Consider the following 19,000-nt stretch of genomic DNA (forward strand, 5'->3'; position numbering starts at 1 on the left):
ACAGAACTGATTTTAAAAAAGGTTTTATTTTTAATGAAATGAACATTTAAGGGAAAAGAAAATAACAGTACACTTAAAAAAGACAACTGACAATCAGAGGATTATGATGCAGTCACATTACAGATTAGCAATACAAGTACTTTTGGTAGACAGCAGAAGAGAATGCCAATGCGAATACCATATTTTGTGAAAATGTGAACAAAATTCTGTTTCAGTCAAACCTGATTTTGTCAATAGCTTTATATTTATGCTGGTGCAGAGGTGGTTTGAGATGAATACCTTGTTTATCCCATAATGAAATCTGATCTGTGAAATACACCTTACATGTTAGTTAAAAAGAAAATGACTGTATATTCCGTTCTGCTTGTACTCAATCGTCCTGAAGAACAAGGCTAATGGGCTAATACAGCGTACTGGGAAATGTTCTTAAACATAATATAAACCAGGAAGAACATTGGCATATAAAAACTTGAAAGGACCAGTCAGTCAAGCTGGAGTCTAAAGAACACGTCTGCTCTTCGCACAGTAATGCAAATAGTAAAATACAATGACAAGGACGTAAATGTGTGTATTTGGATTATGGGAAATGTAGTTTAAATATGCTGAATTGCCTCAATGTCTTTTAATTGTAGAAAGTATACAATATACATCTAAATTGGTAGAATCTTGGAAATATAGTACAGTATACATACTATATCTAAAAATGTTGAAACACTGCTAGGACAGCAATCTGCCCACTACTAAGATACTAAGGACTCTATAGAAAAAACAAACTTAAAATAATCCAAGTTTTGAAGAATCGAATAATCTTGTTAGTAATATCCAGAAGTATAAGGATGTTGACATAAGAGTCACCCCAGTAAGTACATACCTAATCCAAGTTCACCACCTTATTTTACTACTAGTGCAGCACATACACTCCATTTCCCATAATTCAACAACAGAAAATACAGCATTTTGTAAAGATAATCAGCAATTCTTTGCCCACTAATGTTGACTCCAGTCCAGGTTTAACAGCACGAGTGGAAAAAGCCATTGGACTTTAGTTGCCGCATCCTAACTCACGTCAGTTAGTTCTTATCGTCCTTCTTCTCTTCTTCCTCAGAAGGGTAGGAGTGCCATGTCAGTCGCTCTTCATAGAAGGAGATGACCACCTGTGGGCATTTAACGTTGGCTTCCTTAGCTGGAACGAGATCTGCTTCGTCAGAGTTTTTCCTGTAGAGCAAAGGTAGAAACAATGAGCAATAACATAAGTCCCACCCAACATTGGTGAGTGCCAAACTTGGGTTGAAACCAGGTTTGGCTCTACCAAACAGAAAGTTTCAGAATCTAGACTGACTCCCTAAACTAGCTGACGGCTCAATAGCTTGCCTTTTTGGTAAGACTTGACATCTTATCTAGTATCAGCCTGTTTTGCAACCTGATGCAACCCAAGTTATCAGCAAAATTCACTATTAGTCACTCTATTTTGATAAGTGTAACATCTTTACGTACCATTTCATTAGGAACATAAGCTCGCCGCTGGAATCTGTAGCTCCAATGATGCGTTCTGGATCTAACCCCCGTGCGAAGCCTCTTGGCTTTTCTTGCTGTAATCATTAAGAATGACTTTGATTATTTGCATATACAGCAATCTTCAAAGGTATTAGGATATTTACTTTTAGGAGCCCTGTAAAGTCACGCAGTGAGCAATACACAATTTTCAGCACACAAGATTCATCAATTTGCATCGGCATAAAAGGTAACCATGCATTGCATCGATTTAAAAAGTTGTGCATTGCATACAAGTTCCCATTTGCATCGCGATTAATGGTTTCTAACATATTTGCATCGGTAAAAATTAGGGCTGAAACGATTCCTCGAGTAACTAGAGTTATTCGAATACAAAAAATCATCGAGGCAATTTTTGTTGCCTCGAAGCCTCGTTTAATCCATTTAAGTACAGTACACACGGAGCACTGCGTTTCCCCACGGACCGTTATTACTGACGCACAGCCCGCTAAACTCTATTCATGTTACAGGGCTCTCAAGTCTCATGCAAATGCATTCACCGTGCGACACACGCGTTTTAGTATGTTCACACGCTCACACGTATTTCTCATGCTGATAAATAACTTATAGCTTATAGGGCTGTGACGGTTGCCGTAACAACCGCACCACCGCGATGGTAAAGTGCCATGACGGTGGCGAACTGCCACCGGCGGTAGTGCACGTCACTAACAAATATAGGTGTAATAAATATGAGAGTTGCGATAACGATTGCTAGTTGTAGCCTTTCAGTTGTGGATGGTTTTATTTAAAAGATTTTAAATTAACAGAAATTATTGGCATAAGTATCCGTTGGTGCGTTCGAGCGCAGGCCTGCACGGCAAAACCCAGGTTATTCTGCGGATTATGCAATGGATCTTGTTGTGAAATGAACAGATACGTAAAATAAAAACTGGCTATGACCAGCTTGCTTTTTTAGTCGGAGCGCGCGCAGGTTTTGCCGCGGTTGCGGAGAGACATCTCTTCATTTGCGCTCCTGTGCACATCTTCTGAACGCGCATTTAGTGCAGCTGTACACATTTTAATCTGGACAACGTCAACAAGTAAGTTTCACATCAACGAGTCAGAAAAAGTAAAGTTTTTATGGCAATCTGAATAGGAAAGCCAATGTAGGTTTAAACAGTTTGTTTCAAACGGAATTGTTAAGGACTGTAAGGGTTAATACGCCACTGACTGAAGTTACTGCAACAAGAGCTTTTTTATTTAGTATTTAGCTTTCTTATATAATTTAAGTTTTCATTATTTATTGATGTTTATTTAAATGTTTTATATACTGTAGTGTGCTGTTTCACTGATGGATTTGCACGTTAAACATTGACGGATGTTTCATCCTCATTTATTTCAGATATCATATTTCAATTATTTAACAATTTCAAGTATTTAAATAAGGTCTATATTTCTCTTCCACTCGTCATGTGGTTGCTACACGCAAATATAATAATATAAATATTATTTATATAAATAATATATATTTCTCAACCACCGCACCACCGCGGTCGATTTGTCTATTACCACCGTGGTGGTAAAAAACTGCCACCGTCACAGCCCTAATAGCTTATTGAAATGGTGAACTGATATTTTACTTAGTTTTAGTCTATTTTACGAGTGAAACTTGTTTTCCGGCTGCATTGAGTCCATCAAACTAGATGCGGAATAGTGGACACCGAATCCTGTTATTTACACATGTCATCTGTCTGTTCTGCATGTCTGAGTGAATGAACTGCACAGTTTAACGTGCTACACGCGTGATGCTCATGAATTTGTCTGCGTCTGCGCTGAATGAGGACATGAACTTCACCTCCAGAGTTGCGCTGAGAGTTTATTTCACAAACATGTTATTGTTTGAGTGAAGAAACAGACATACTAAAAAATAAGCATCTGACAACCTGCAAAAATAAAAGTCATAGGCTATTGTTTGAAATTATTATTTCCATTTTTATTCATGTTTCTTATTTATATATTTGTATTATATTGCATTTTGAATTTAATATGGCAATGGAATGTACTAAATGGGTTTAGTTTTCACAGATATTAATGTATGCTATTTCAGCAATAAAAACTAATTGTTCTAAAAAGGAAACAAATTACCGGTCTTATTTTCTCTTGTATATTTAGTATTGCTTTTTAATAAAGAAAAAGTACTTATTATCCGAATACCCGATTAATCGATGGAAAAATCAGTAGAATACTCGATTAGTAAAAGAATCGATAGCTGCAGCCCTAGTAAAAATCGATATGTAGGTTGATTTCTCTAGTGCGTTCTGTCATCACTGCTGCACCGTGAATATGACGTATCACATCCCTACGGAGACCGAGGCGTGTCCTGACAGTCACACACATGCTGTGTCTGGTTTCGGAAGGCTGTGTCCTCCGGAGGTCTCATTTGAAGCCTGCTACGTCATTGAGGGCGTCTCGTTTCATAAAAGCAGGTAGGACACTCCGTATGCACCCTTCTAATGTGACCTACTTTCACGAGAATTCGGAGGACACATGAGGTGCATCCTTTGTTGCTAGAGATAACCCACAATTCTTTGCGTCGGCCAACGTCTGTTATTTGAATAAACGGCAGAAGCTGCACATTAAATCAAATATGTGGTGTTTAAATGTTACAATTTGTGTCACGTTTTTTTAATCTTAGCAGGCATATGTAGTAAATATGTTTACAAGTGTTTAGTGATTTCTAAATGTTTAAAACAGTAAAAAAAGCTACATTTGTTTAACTCTTTTGGCATTGTTTAGGGTAGAAAGTAACCAACTTTTTACCTCTTAAAATCAAGTAGAAATCATTTTAATTAATTTGACAGGTGTGTGAGTGCAACGTGTTGTCATAGCTACGTGGTACATCCTGTTTCCTTTTCTGCCAGTATGTCCTACGAAGGACGTCTCGTGTAATTTTAATTTGAGGATCCGCCGTATACCGAGATGACACAAGGACGCAGCCTTCCAAAACGAGACAAAGCTACAGTCATGCTTCATCCGACAGCTAAGTGCTAACCGCCGTCAGAGGATGCATTCCAAGGCAGAAAGGCATTAAGGCATGTCCAAATACAACATTTGCTTTACTCAGTCTCATGAGAGACCTATATCGAAGAGATTTTCAAGGCAGCATAGATGAATTATTTAGCTGTAATGTTAGCTGCTAGAGGCTCCGCAACCGTTAGCATGATGCAAAGTCAGCAAACGATTACAACTTCTTTCATTTACCGCTGGCTAACAACTCTGCTTGTTACAATGCAATAACCCATGCAATCGCCTTTTTTATTTGTAAACATATTTAGCGATACAGAGAACGAGGGCTTCCAATACCTCCCCCACGTCAAGACCTGTTTGTGAAAGTACCTGCCTTAGAAGTCAGGAGGCACATCAGTTTAATTTTGCTTTTCGGATTGCGTTTTGGTAATTATTCCAATATAATTTAATGTTGTTCTATTAGATCCCATCTGCCAGATAACATCCCACCAATAGAATCCATCACATACCAGTAGACACTGTAGTTTTTATTAAAACCAATACAATTCCTATTATAACCACTAATTTCATAAAATATTCTATTGTGCTTTGGGCAAAGTTCTATTATTTTTTTCAGCACGGGTATTATATTGAATTGCATGGCATCATATTTTTTTCCATTGCATCCTATTGCATTGAATCGCATTGGATCACACTGGCCGCATTTACAATGCATTTCTTGATACTCAATTCTGTTTTTGTAACTATATCCAATATTTTTGATGACCCGCTTACATCTTTTAAAAGTGACACGTATCCGATCTCTGCATTTACACTGTATATGGCGAAACAACCCGAGGTAGACGTACTGACCGAAAAAAGAAGTTAAAACTTATTTAATAGCCTTTTCATACAGAGATCTCGGAAAATGCATTGTGTCCCAGGATTTGTCCCCCAGTGTGCCTTCGCACAGAGACACGTGATGAGTAATGTAATGTCATGTGCATATTTTTTAACCGTGAATGTTAGGGCTGTCAAGGTGACGGAATATCCCTCGCTGTGTTTTTAGGTTGCTCAATAGCGCGGTTTGCAAGATATATCGTGTGCAATTATATCGTAAATCTTGTTTTAACAATGTGCAAAATCATATTATCGAATATGTCACGCGGTTTTTAAGCTCCACTAAAAACAGCACTCAGTAGCTGTGTTTACATGGACCAATGTATTCAGATTAAAAATCCAATCCGAATGAAAACGCTCCATATAAACACATCAATCAGATTAAAAATGCCCAAGCCGATTGAAATTTCAATCAGATTGTAAGGGGTGGTTTATGCCGTTTGTAATCCGCTTGATAGGACATGTAAACACTTGATCAGATTAAAAACCAAAGTTGGTAATTGTGCGCATGTGCAAAGACGACGCTGGCTCGAACAGACATAAGGGCGTATGTCAAGCAAAAACTTCAGTCAAGCACTGCGCGTGCATTCACAGCGCGGTTAGCATTTTTAGCCAGTGGACAGTGTCAGGTGATGTTATTCAGGGAATTAATTAGTGTTTTTCTGACCAATACGGTCAGTTCGGAAGAAAACATCCATATAGCTCTGATGTGGGAACAATAAGGCTAAAATCTGAATGAGAGCATGTGTGAACGAATCGTTCGACTTTGTTTAAAATCAGTTCCAAAGAACATAATACAACTTAATCTAAAACATAAGCATCCCACACAAGTTTGCTTTTGGTAGGCTACTTTTCTATGACCGTGTGCTTCTTGCTTGTATGCTGCACAGATGTGTTGTGTTTTTACTTTAATGATTCCATTTAAAGACCTTTTCCTTAAAGGGATCGTTTACTCAAAATATCACAATTTCTGTTCATTCAAATATAATTTATTCTAACATCATTTATTTACTCTTATGTTGTTGAAAACCTGTATTTGACTCTTCTGTGAAACACAAAAGAAGATATTTTGAGAAATGTCTCAATGGCTTCGTGTCCATACAATGGAAGTCAGTGGGGTTCAGTGTTGTTTGGTTAACTTTGTTCTTTAAAATATCTTCTTTGTAGTTCTGCACAAGTAATAATCACAAAGGTTGACATGAGAATGAGTAAATGATGACAGGATTAGATGGGAAAATCTTTCTCATTCTCCATTTATCTCTATAATCAACAATGAATATCCTGGTAACATGTAAAATGGAACTAGTACAACATAAGACTATAGGATGCAAAATATCACCTGCTTATCACATTATCGGGAAATCCCAGAAAACATCTAGATATCATTTGTTTGCCAATATCTCAACCCCTACCGCTAAGCCAGATATGGCTAAAAAAAGCTATATTGTTGGGTTGTTATTATTATGTAGCATATATGTTGTTTTTATTTACTTAAATACCTTTTATTTATATATTTATTGGTAAACGCAGAACAATGACAATAAGAATGAAAGGTTCTGACAGAAGGATTAAGCTCAGCCAGTTTACGAAGATAAATATGAACTGTCAAATGAAAATAAAAGCAAATTGTTCAGGAGTGGCGTCAGTGCATTTTTACAGAGCCTCAATACAAATTATAACGGAACGCAGTGGAGTCTTAAAGTAAAAATGAGTTCACAGGATATCACAGCAGGGCATTTTTCATTTATATGACGTACAAAAAAATGGGAGCTCAAAAATGACTTAATCGTTAATGTTTTTTGAAGTCTGAGAAAGTTTTTTATTTCGATTTTGTGAACAAGCTCACGCAGACCGAACGAAAAACCTGTTAATAAACCAGACTGCATATAATATTACCAAGACAATACATAAACGCTTAGGTCGGTGTATGATCATAATGTTCACGTTGTTTACAATGTTTTTGCAAAATCAGTAAATGCTCAGTCAAGTGAAGCCTGTTTAAACTAAAGCGGGCGTCTGCAGAGAAACTCGAGCTTCTCTGCAGCGTGGAACAGATAATTGTTTTAAAGGTTGCTGAGCGATCAAGTTTATTAAAGCCATTTGTATGTTTGTGTTGATAATTTTTGATATTGTGGCGAATTTTAATTTTGATTAATTTCTGCATTGTAATAGGGATGAATCGGATCGCATCGGTAGCTGCTTCATATGTATCTTTAATGTATTGTATCGTTGGCTATGCATCAAGATGCGTATCGCATCAGCCTCAGTATGGGGATGCACATCCCCAATACATAAATGACACTAAACACTAAAGAAAAATATTACAACCAACCTCATCTTTTCTCTTCTTGGGGCGACTGTCTTCTCCGCCATCGGTGTCAGATTCACCTTTTCTCTTTCCATCTTTCTTCTCATCACTTTTATGCATCTGCAGGTATTGAGCGATGAGATCGGGGCAATCCAGGTTGTCCTCTGGTTCCCATGTGTTGTCTTCACTAAGAAAAGGCACGTGGATTCATAAATCACATGGCTAGACTGAATAAAGCAAGGAACTTTCACTTTTTTTAACAAAAGGATGCAATTCGCTACAAATCAACCTTCATCTACTAAACAATAGCAGTGGAGTTCCTGCTGATATCTGTTACTTACTTCGTGAACCCTTTCCATTTGAGAAGGTACTCGACTTTGCCCTTCACAACCCTTCTGTCCAGAACCTTCTCCACCACATATTCCTCCTCTTCCTCCTCTAAAACATCATCCTTCTTCTTGTTCTGCTTCTTTCCTGCAGTGGCCGCCAGCTTGACTTCTGTGGAAGGGGGACAGGGAAGAGAAGGGTCAGTTTCATCACAAAAACACTTTGTAGTATTCAAACAGGTAAATAATGAAGCAATATGAAACGCCACCAATAGTGCCCATGTGTGCAGAAAAACATTACAAATTACTACGAGTTTTATTAAGAGTAAGGATGTGACAAAATCAACAAAGTCTGTCTGTCAGCCGAATGTAACATTCCACATTCAAAAGAGCGGTAGGGCAATTTTACACACATCTTGACAGCTGTGTAAAACCAAACTTGGTGCCAAACTCAGTGATTGGTGCTTAAGTCATATTCTTCACTTTTAAAAGCAATGTTAAAAAAACAAATGTGAGGGTTTCAGGTTATTAACCAGCAACATGTTTAGACTTACCATGAAATTCAGCACAAGCCTCTGAATCAAACTACAAATACTACACAACAACACAAACATTCCTTAAAGGAATACTTTTCAAAAATGAAAATTATTTACTCACCCTCATGTCATTTCAAACCTATATGACTTATTTACTTCTGGACAATGAAAAAGAGGATATTTTGAAAAATGTTGGTAACAAAACAACATTGGCCTCCTTTGACTTCAATTGTACATACACAAAACCACTGATATACAGGTTGACTAATATGAGGGTGAATAAACGATCAATAAATATGATTTTTTGCAAACTACCTTTTAAGAGGTTCAAACAATCCTTGTGATAGTATCTTTAGCATGTTCGTTTCATCATATTCCAAGCAGTGCAAATAGCAGTTGGGACTAAAACAATTCACCACCACATCACTGAATTTCTCAGTAGTAATTGACCAAAAATATTCTATTACTTGGGAAGGTCTCTATTTCCTCAGTTTTTATAAAAATGGATAATGCACATTCTAAAATAACTACACAGGAACTTAAATGGTAGGGATGCACCGAATGTTCGGCCACCGAAAATGTTCGGCCGAATATAGCAAAAAACGCAAGTTTATGTGAATATGGCCGAATATGTGAAGTGGCCGAATACATTTTACCGAACATGACTCGTGATACGATCAAGCAGCAACAAGCGCAGAGAGAGAGAGAAACGCGTGCGCTTTATTACTGCCGCAAACATTTTGGCAGTGTGTGTGTGTGTGGAGCATTTTAAAGACGTGTCAGAGAAAGACACAGCACGGGACTTGCTGCACAGAAGTAAATTTCCGAATGAAAGCGTCTTTACCGGTCGGTAACTTTACTTCAGACGGAAGCGGGCAGTCTGACAGTAGCCCTGCCGCTCGCGACATTCTTTGACATCATACAGTGGTCACGTGCACAGTTCCCTGTACTAAACAACTTGTCAAAGTATGTTCTGTGCACCTTCTGAGAGAACAGTCATCTTTTGTGGGCGGAGTTTGGAGGAGAGACGTGAACTGAAATGGTTGTCAGTCAGCATCCGTCAGAATTGCTTGCGTTGGATGTTTTTTTTTCTCAAATCATTTTGCAATGTAGCCTATAATAATCCAACAGTTTTAGTTTATTCGTATTTTTATCTTATAGGCGTAATGTGGAATGACAGTTTTTAATGAAGTGTTTTGTTGTAGGGGTACAGAGTAACTTACATTACAATCTTTTAGCAGTCAGTTATAGGCCTAATTAATATAGGCTATTCATGAAGGGAGAGGGCTCAATTTTTTGTTTGAATTTACTTAGTTTTGCTCAATTTTATATTAAGTTGTATTGTATTTTATTGAAAAGCCAGACAAATTATAAAGAGCACATTTTGACTATTCAGTTTGTGCAATAGTGAAAAAAAGGCTTAATAAATAGAAGAAATGCAAAAAACCATGTTCGGTATTATTCGGCCTTCGGCCAAGTGTTTCACATCATGTTCGGCTTCGGCCAAGAATTTTCGTTTCGGTGCATCCCTATTAAATGGTGAAACAAACTTATTAATAACACAGAAATGCAACAAAGAATCTGTTATATAATGCACTATTATTGATATTATATCAGTGATCACCCTATCCAACAACAATCAGGTGACCACTCTGTCAGGAGACCAAATGACAGCTGCTATTGACCACATAACTTTAGGAAAAAAAACACACAGGGCGCATTTGCGACCAAAAATTAGGGATGCACCGATACCACTTTTTCCTTGCTGATCCGATTCCGATACCTGAATTCTGAGTATCGGCCGATACCGATCCTGATCCGATACTAGCACTGTTTGTCTTGATCAAAGTAGAATTGCATATTTTTATATTTTATTGCCAGAGGTGGATAGTACTTAAGCATTTTTACTTTCAAGTACATTTTAAAATATCTACTTTATCAGACTGTTTTTACTTTGGACAAAAAATACTTCCCAACATTATAAAGCACATCATACTTTTTACTCCACTACATTTCATAAATAGATGTTTTAAAGTTTTAATGTTTTTAACCTTTTAATCCATGAGTACATTAAGATCTAGGGATGCACCGAATCTAACATTCTTGGCCGAAGCCGAACATGATGTGAAACACTTGGCCGAAGGCCGAATAATACCGAACACCGAACATGGTTTTTGCATTTCTTCTATTTATTAAGCTATTTTTTTCACTATTGCACAAACTGAAGTCAAAATTTGCTTTTAAAAATTTGTCTTGCTTTTCAATAAAATACAATACAACTTAATATAAAATTGAGCAAAACAAAATACATTAAAACAAAAAATTTAATAGCCTATATTAATTAGGCCTATAACTGACTGCTAAAAGAATGTAATGTAAGTTACTCTGTACCCCTACAACAAAACACTTCATTAAAAACNATAAAAATGTATTTATAAATTCTATTGGAGTATGATATATGCTTTACAATGTGGTCTCAAAGTACAGATACTTAAAAAATGTTAACAAATAAATCTGTTTATTGCACAAAACTCACTTTATAAAATCACTTTATAAAAGTCTCTATAAGAGTGGAACAGACTTGCTCATGCGCATCCTGGACACAGAATGATGCACTTAATACATTCGCTTCTACGTTATTTACAGTCATGCGCGTTGGACGCAGAATGATGCGCTTAATGCACCCGTTACACTCACGAGCATCCCGGACGCATAATGATACGTCTTTATGATGATCCTTCTGATGTCGCAGGGATCTTTGCTCCCCAAGTTCAAAACAGTTATAACACAAAGAGAAGAGATATGTTATGTGTTTAACACAGTGCAGTGCATTGCATCCATCCAACAGTTGGAAAAAAAGTGTTATTGTGTATGAATGACGCACAACACAGACCGCTTCCAGCTAGTGCTTTAATCTAATACACTCAGCGAGTACCGTCTCTGGCAAAACGCATTTTAAACAAAACCAGACTATTATCTAGTGATTATGAAGAATAATGAAAATGGCCTGACTGTTACCGGACACATGCATGCTGGATGGAGATTGACAGATAACAGCACCAGCGGAGGTCAGAGTTTCTTAATTATGCTTTATTGGTTTATTCCTTGCATAACGCTATCAAAATACATGATGTGGAATACAGTGCATGAACACTTTTACAGTGGTTTCCTGAAAGTTAGTCCTTTTTGACGCTTAAGAGTATCATCCACGGGTAACGCAACGGATCGGATTTGAATGGAACCCGTCAGTCCGATACCCGATCTAGCAAAAAATACCCGTATCGGCCCCAATTCCGATCCAGAGTATCGGATCGGTGCATCCCTACCAAAAATATTAATTAGCAAATTATATTTTTGCGGAGATCACCATTTGCAAACGTGCAAATTTACTTGTTTTTTGAAGTGTTTCGAACGGAAGTGCCGTACTTTATAACAAACCCCAGGCTAGCGAGAGAGAGAGAGCTGTGCAGGTCTCAGGGAAGGTGCACTTCCTGACCTCAAGAGGTGCTCTAGCAGCAGACGGGACCGACTCCTATACCGGACCGACGCCCGGTTCGAGGTCCCCTAGTAGCAGGAGCTGTGCAAGTGACTGGTTACACAAGCAGTTTCTCTCACGCTCAGCGCCAGCTCTCCGTTAATTCCACACTCATAGTACAAATGCTCGATGCAGCACGGAATAAGCGCTCGCAGATCTCCGCAGAAAACTCTGTGGAATTTCGTGAATTTTAACGCTTGTTATTGACAAGTAGACACATACAATGTAAGCGTATTAGTAGTATGCGCTGTTTGCTGTGACGGATTTGAATGAGCCTGAGTGAGGACGAACAATGTGATATTTGAGACGTTTAAAACTAAACTAATCGCGGAGAAGTTCAGGGAACGTATTTGTTATAAGACACCACTGTATCATTTCAAACCCGTTCACAGCAAGAATGAACGACTGGAGAATTCCTTGCTAAGTTTTATTTGAAGTTATTTTTACCTTGACGTAAGTTCCGGTGACAAACGCGGCATTTTTCGTTTTGAGCCAATAGGATGTCGCTCCTATATGCGGAAGCATTTGTTACCATCATTTGCCGGAAAGCAAGCATCAGTGAGAGCGCAGCCCGAGGGATAACGGAAGCTAGACATTAACGTTAATAGTGCTGTCAATATGGATATTTATCTTAAACGAACACATCGATTCGCATCAGAAGACCTTTGTTAAGACCACAGAGCCGTGTCGAGCTGTTCTTTGATCGATGGATGTACTTTTTGGACCTTCAAAAAGTCAACTACCATCCACTCCCATTCTACCACTTGGAAGTAAAATGATACTTGGGATTATAACGACGACTACATTGTTCTTCCAGAAGAAAATCATATTCGTTTAGGATGCCTTGAGGGTGAGTAAAACATGGGAAAATTTTGATTCAGTAGTGAAATATTCCTTTAAGGACACTTTTCATCGTGTTAACAACACAATGTAAAGATAACTTCACATAAACTTAACAAGAGCATTCGCCTGTCGTTCATTCTAGTTGTGAACGGATTGAAAATGATTCAGATAGGGCTGAAACGATTCCTCAAGTAACTCGAGTAATTCGAATACAAAAATTCATCGAGGCAATTTTTGTTGCCTCGAAGCCTCGTTTAATCCATTTAACTACAGTAAACATGGAGAAATGCGTTTCCCCAAGGACCGTTATTACTGACGCACAGCCCGCTAAACTCTGTGGCTCTCAAGTCTCACATATTAACCGCGAGACACACGCATTTTAGTCTGTTCACACGCTCACACGTATGTCTCATGCTGATAAATAAGTGATAGCTTATTGAACTGCTATTTACTTAGTTTTCGTCTATTTTGCGAGTGAAACTTGTTTTCCGGCTGCATTGAATCCATCAAACTAGATGCTGACTAGTTGATGCCGAATCCTGTTATTTACACATGTCATCTGTCTGTTCTGAGTGTCTGAGTGAATGAATTGCACAGTTTAACATGCTACACGCGTGATGCTCATGAATTTGTCTGCGTCTGCGCTTTATGAGGACATGAACACATGAACTTCATCTTCAGAGTTGCTCTGAGATTTTATTTCAGAACATTTTACTGAGTGATAACAGACTAAAAAATAAGCGTCTTCCGACGACCTGCCAAAATAAAAGTCTGGTTAACTGTATTTTTATGTGGACAAATATATTACTATTTAATAGCAAAAAAAGAAACTAAAACTAATTTAGATAAACTAAATGCATCATGCATACGCTGAAGTTAGTTGTTTACCTTTCTATTTTTATTAATGTTTCTTATTTATAAAAATATACATTTGTATTAGGCCTAGGGATGGGCGATATGGCCCTAAAACTCTATCACGATAATTCCTGGTATTTGTTGCGATAACGATAAAAATGACGATATATCCATAACACCATCCACCGCTGTTTTTTTCGTCAAGTGATAGTAGCTGCATGTAGTCTAAACCCTCAGAAAAACAAATATTATCAAAAAGTAAAACTTACCACAAATCAAACAGCTCCTAAAATATACCTACAGTATTTTTGTAATTATAAAATATAATAATGAGATTCGACTTCAAAAGGTTGTAGTAAAGAAAAGTTAAATGAACAAAAGCTCAATAAACACATCATGTCATACCTAAAACTGTATATATTCTATTGTTGGGTGGAAACGATCGATAGCATCACGCTGTCAATCACTCTCTCTTGAACTTTTGTACTGTATGTAAACAGGCAGCAGTGCTGTGCACGCTCTGTCGCTATGAAAGCACATGTGGGCGTGAGCTGTGCACGGGACGCTCCGTTTATCCGTGTATATAGGCAAGAAACCATATTAAACAATTTGCGCACGCGCGCATAACATCTAACGAATGTTTAAATAAATACTTTTAGCCAAACTAAATGTTGTGGTGTAACGTATTATGACTATCAACGAATACTTAACAAACGAATAAAAAAAAAAGAAAGTGAAACTAAACATAAACTCGGATGCATCTACAGTGCCAACCTAAACGAGATTTAGAGCTAGTCTTTTAGTGCAAACTCTTTCTCAGCTTCACGTCCGCCCTCCGCTATACCCGTTTTCGCTTCACATATGAGCTGTGAATGGGTCTCACAAAGAAATACGTCATCAACTAGAATTTATCGTTTATATCGCGGGAAGACTAATTCCTATCGTGTGGGGAATTTCTACCGGTATATCGCAAACGATATAATATCGCCCATCCCTAATTAGGCCTATATTGCATTTTGAATGTAATATGGCAATGGAATGTACTAAATGGGTTTAGTTTTCACAGATATTAATGTATGCAATTTCAGCAATAAATATGTTAATTTTTCTAAAAAAGAAACAAATTAGTTGTTCATTTTAAGAGACCTGTCTTATTTTCTCTTGTATATTTAGTATTGCTCTTTAATAAAGAAAAAGTAATTATTATCCGAATACCCGATTAATCGATGGAAAAATCAGTAGAATACTCAATTACTAAAATAATTGATAGCTGCAGCCCTAGATTCAGCACAGTCTCAAGTAATCAACAGATAAATGGCGTATTCTGAACTCCTCCGCGGTTAGTTTCATTTTAAACGTCTCAAATATCAAATCGTTCATCCTCAGGCTAAAGAAATCTGTCAAAGCAAACAGCGAATCATAGTAATGAGCTCACTTTGTGTCTGTAAACTTGTCAATGATGAGCTGAGCTGTGACCAATGCGACGATAGCGAGAAACATCAGTCACCCAGACATGAGTTTTGCGCAGATTCCTCAAACGAAGTTATTGTTTATTGAGCAGACTTTCATCATGTTTGCATTACCTCAACAAGAACATGTAAAATAATATTAACATCATAATCACATGCGGACTACAGTGTTTAGCCTACGCATGTTCTATAAATTAGCTAATATGTGCAGAATGCTTTATTCTCTGCTTTTTCATTCGCTCTGCGCGAGATCAAATGCGTTCTGTAGCTTGTTCTGTACTTTTTGTCCTTTGCTTTCTATTTGCTTTTTTGTTTACACACATTACTTTACAAATAATAAAAACATGATAAAATGTTGGCCATCTTGTTTGTTGATAGCTAGGCCTACCCTAATTATAACTTGTAGGCTACTTAAATTGCGACATAATTAAAAAAGCATTCAACATCATTTAAATAAACAAATAATGAAACATTTGTTTTTAAGCTTTTAACTAATTGCTGTTAAATATTTTAAGTTTCATGATTTCAGTGTAATAGACACACTTTTACTAAAATTTTATTTAATTTGATTACTAAAATTTAATTGAACTTAGGGCTGGACGATATGGCCAAAATTGATATTGAAATACATTCATGCAGTTCGGTCAATACGATATAATTCCGATAACGATATAAACAATTTTATAATTACAAATTATCTGTCAGACTCCTATAACCGAGAACATTACTCCCACATTACAACACCTGCATTGGCCTACACTGTTTGCTGTACGGTGTCCTTGAGAGTCAGTTAGGAGCCTATAAATAAAATGTAGTAGTAGTAGTATTACAAAAAGAAAAATGTAAGAGAAATTGAAAGAGCCCTCTGATATGAACAATAAAATGCTGATCAAAATCATTCTAGATGCCAGCAGTGTGCAAAGCTACATATGATTATTAGAATAAGATATTTTTGTATAGGACTGTGCCCTTACCTTGTGTAAGTTTCAAATATTAGAATCATGTTTACCAATAAAATTGAGATTAGCTTTTCTAAATGTGCTTCAAACCATAATTCCATAACTTCAAATGTGCTTTAAAGCATTGTCATATTTTCAAAGCTCTACAGGGGCACAGGCCTCCCATTACTTGACACTTTTTTCTTTTGACATATTCTGCTAAATGAATAATTTTCAATTATTAACGTCCACTGAATTTTATGTATGATTGTATTTCTAGATTTTTAGGGCAAAACTTTATACAAGATCTGCCATGCTCTCCTGCAAGCTGACATTAGATCTGAAGATCTGAACATTTCAACATCTGGGAGAAACCCTCCCCACACATATGTAAAGACCGACAGCACAGCAGAAGAAATCATGGGCTGAGGAGGAAGTTGTAAAACACCTGCGGTGACGCTGGGAGCATCACTGGCTGTGTCTGTAGGTTGGCTCATGCTTGTCTGAGGAGGATCTGCGGAACCTTCCGGTTCCTTGTCAACGTCAACAGTGCTGAACAGAGTAAAAGTGGGAATTAGAGGAGGTGAGGGCAAGGGTGGGGTTCATGAATCAGATATCGGGGAAGGACAAACAAGGAAGGAAATAAAATGACAGGTAATATTACACAGCAATGCGGATAACACAGTACAGTCCAGCATTTCATGGTGCCAGGCTCCTTTTCAATTGCTTTACAGCTCAACGATGCATATTAAAGATGATTTAAAACAACGCATCAAATTAAAGGTTTGCAAAACATGGCAATGAGTTTATGTCAGAAATTTGGCTTTTTATGGCGTTGAATTGAATACCAGTCAGTAAAAAGGGCATTTTGTTGCAAGAAATGCGTATTATCATATGTGCTCCCACATGAAAATAGTGTAACTATGGTATTTGAAGTAAAACCACAATAACCACACATTTACCATGGGCTCACCACAGCATTCACGATATTTGTAGCACAAGTATGGTCATGCAAATTATAATCTATATGCAAAAAAAAACCTGGTTTTATTGCGTACTTTTAATAGTATAATAAATTCAGTTGTTTTCGTCTGTCGCTGCAAAAACTTTACATTTACACATTAACCAGTTTAGTTAATAGGCCTTAATTTGTTCCCCCACATTATCCAAAACACCTTATCTTGTTTGTTAAATCAAAGCACAACATAGAGAATTTTATTAGAAATGGGGAGGACCATCACAGCAGAGCCGATGAAGGAGTTACATAATCTCAGTTCTCTCCAATGGAGCAGTTTTTCACAGCCATGTCAGAAAAATATGTGCAAATATTATATGTATATTATTAAGTTAATCAGGACATTTTGAACTTTCAACTGATGCAACTTTCCCTGTGTGTTAAATTGCCTACTTCTGTACTAAATAAGTTTGCGAAAATCAGTAGGCAAAATAAGTAATATGTTCGAAATCACAGTATGCAAAAAAATACCCTAACTGACTATTGCTTCCATCGACATTTTATTTAGTAGCGTCGAAAAGCCGACAAATTAAGAACGTATTTTTTTATCCAAAACAATAACAAAGGAAATGGCTCTGAATTTACAAATCACGCAGTGCGTATGCAACTTCCTGCAACGTGCGCGCGCCGAAATTTTGCCACAATGTTCCGCGCTATTATTGTAGTCGTGACCCCGTGCAGTTAAAAAAAACCCCATCCCGATTTAGTATGTTCGCGTCTTACTAACATTGACATTGTAGATTTGTGTAATACACATTAAAAACGTTATATACCTAAAACACGTGCGCGCATCTGTGCGCGAGGAAGGCGTTGCTTTATCGTGCAGAGTTGCTGAGCTAATTGTTATACTGATTCATTTGCAACTTTTGCCTCAAATGGTACCAAATATCAGCACACTTAACAAATACGTACATTTTCTGCTGTCTAAACACAATGCATGCATAGTATGCTGTCGTTTATTAGGCAAAAATGACCGTTATACAGTTACGTTACGCCCCGACTAGCCTTGTGGCTAATGTTGCAGAAGCATGGTCGCTAGCTTCTCCATGTTGACCTGGATACGAGTTTAAATACTGCCACAAATTGCACGAATATCATACAGATGTCAAGAGCAACTGGTTGCTTGAAGCACGTAAATATTGTATCTTTGTTCCAAAAAAAGCACATGTCTTAAATCAAAGGTCACAGCCATTAAAGCAAATCCACTCAATCTTGTTGTTTTCAGTCTGTAAAGAACGTCACTTACCTCTGAAAAAACGTATTAAGACGATAAAACACCAATGTTGGCACTTCAGTGGTGCTAGTTATGCCTTAATTGTCGAATGCAGAAAGAGTTTGTTATTATTTTACTGCTTTTTCTGTGATTTTACCGAGTTTCTTCAGCTGGTGAGACAAAAGGAAAGGCTATACGACTACAGACAGCAAACCGCCAATTCTGAACGTGTTTGAATACGTACACAGCAGAGCATCATGGGAGTTGTAGTTTCCATTGTGGGAGGGAGTGAGACCATTTTTGAAGCGCTTGAATTTGGTATTACTGTACAATCTGTGTATACTATTTGTGTGTGTGTGTGTGTGTGTGTGTGTGTGTGTGTGTGTGTATATATATATACATATATATATATGGCTCTATGGCTTCCATTCGGCCAATTCTCAAGAAAAAAACAGCTTATAGTATAATTTATTTATAATTGCAAATACTTGTGTAGCACAAAGGCAAACACTGACAGAAAACTAGCATCTTGTCCAATTACCTAGCTTGTAATAGTCACAGTTAT

At 37.3% G+C, this 19,000-nt stretch overlaps 1 protein-coding gene across 1 annotated transcript; it reads right to left on the reverse strand.

Moving 5' to 3' along the window:
* Positions 1-7: 7 nt before the first annotated feature.
* cbx1a (chromobox homolog 1a (HP1 beta homolog Drosophila)) lies at positions 8-18,659 on the reverse strand. The gene is made up of 6 exons (XM_057345682.1): positions 18,469-18,659; positions 16,656-16,759; positions 8,047-8,203; positions 7,730-7,892; positions 1,495-1,589; positions 8-1,215 (listed from the first exon to the last, which is right to left on the reverse strand). The coding sequence occupies exons 2-6, from the start codon at positions 16,702-16,704 to the stop codon at positions 1,071-1,073; spliced, it is 609 nt and encodes a 202-aa protein (XP_057201665.1). The 5' UTR covers positions 16,705-16,759; positions 18,469-18,659; the 3' UTR covers positions 8-1,070.
* Positions 18,660-19,000: the final 341 nt, after the last annotated feature.

The sequence above is a fragment of the Triplophysa rosa genome, linkage group LG11 (genome assembly GCF_024868665.1).
Source record: "Triplophysa rosa linkage group LG11, Trosa_1v2, whole genome shotgun sequence".
In the NCBI taxonomy this organism is placed as follows: Eukaryota; Metazoa; Chordata; class Actinopteri; order Cypriniformes; family Nemacheilidae; genus Triplophysa; species Triplophysa rosa.

Bases quoted from the DNA above. Each gene is read 5' to 3' on its own strand.
- cbx1a (XM_057345682.1), bottom strand. From the start codon at position 16,704: ATGAGCCAACCTACAGACACAGCCAGTGATGCTCCCAGCGTCACCGCA. The intron at 7,893-8,046 runs GTAAGTAACAGA...GCCTTTTCTTAG, and splicing joins AAATGGAAAGGGTTCACGAA to TGAAGACAACACATGGGAAC. The intron at 1,590-7,729 runs GTTGGTTGTAAT...TAATGATTACAG, and splicing joins CCAAGAAGAGAAAAGATGAG to CAAGAAAAGCCAAGAGGCTT.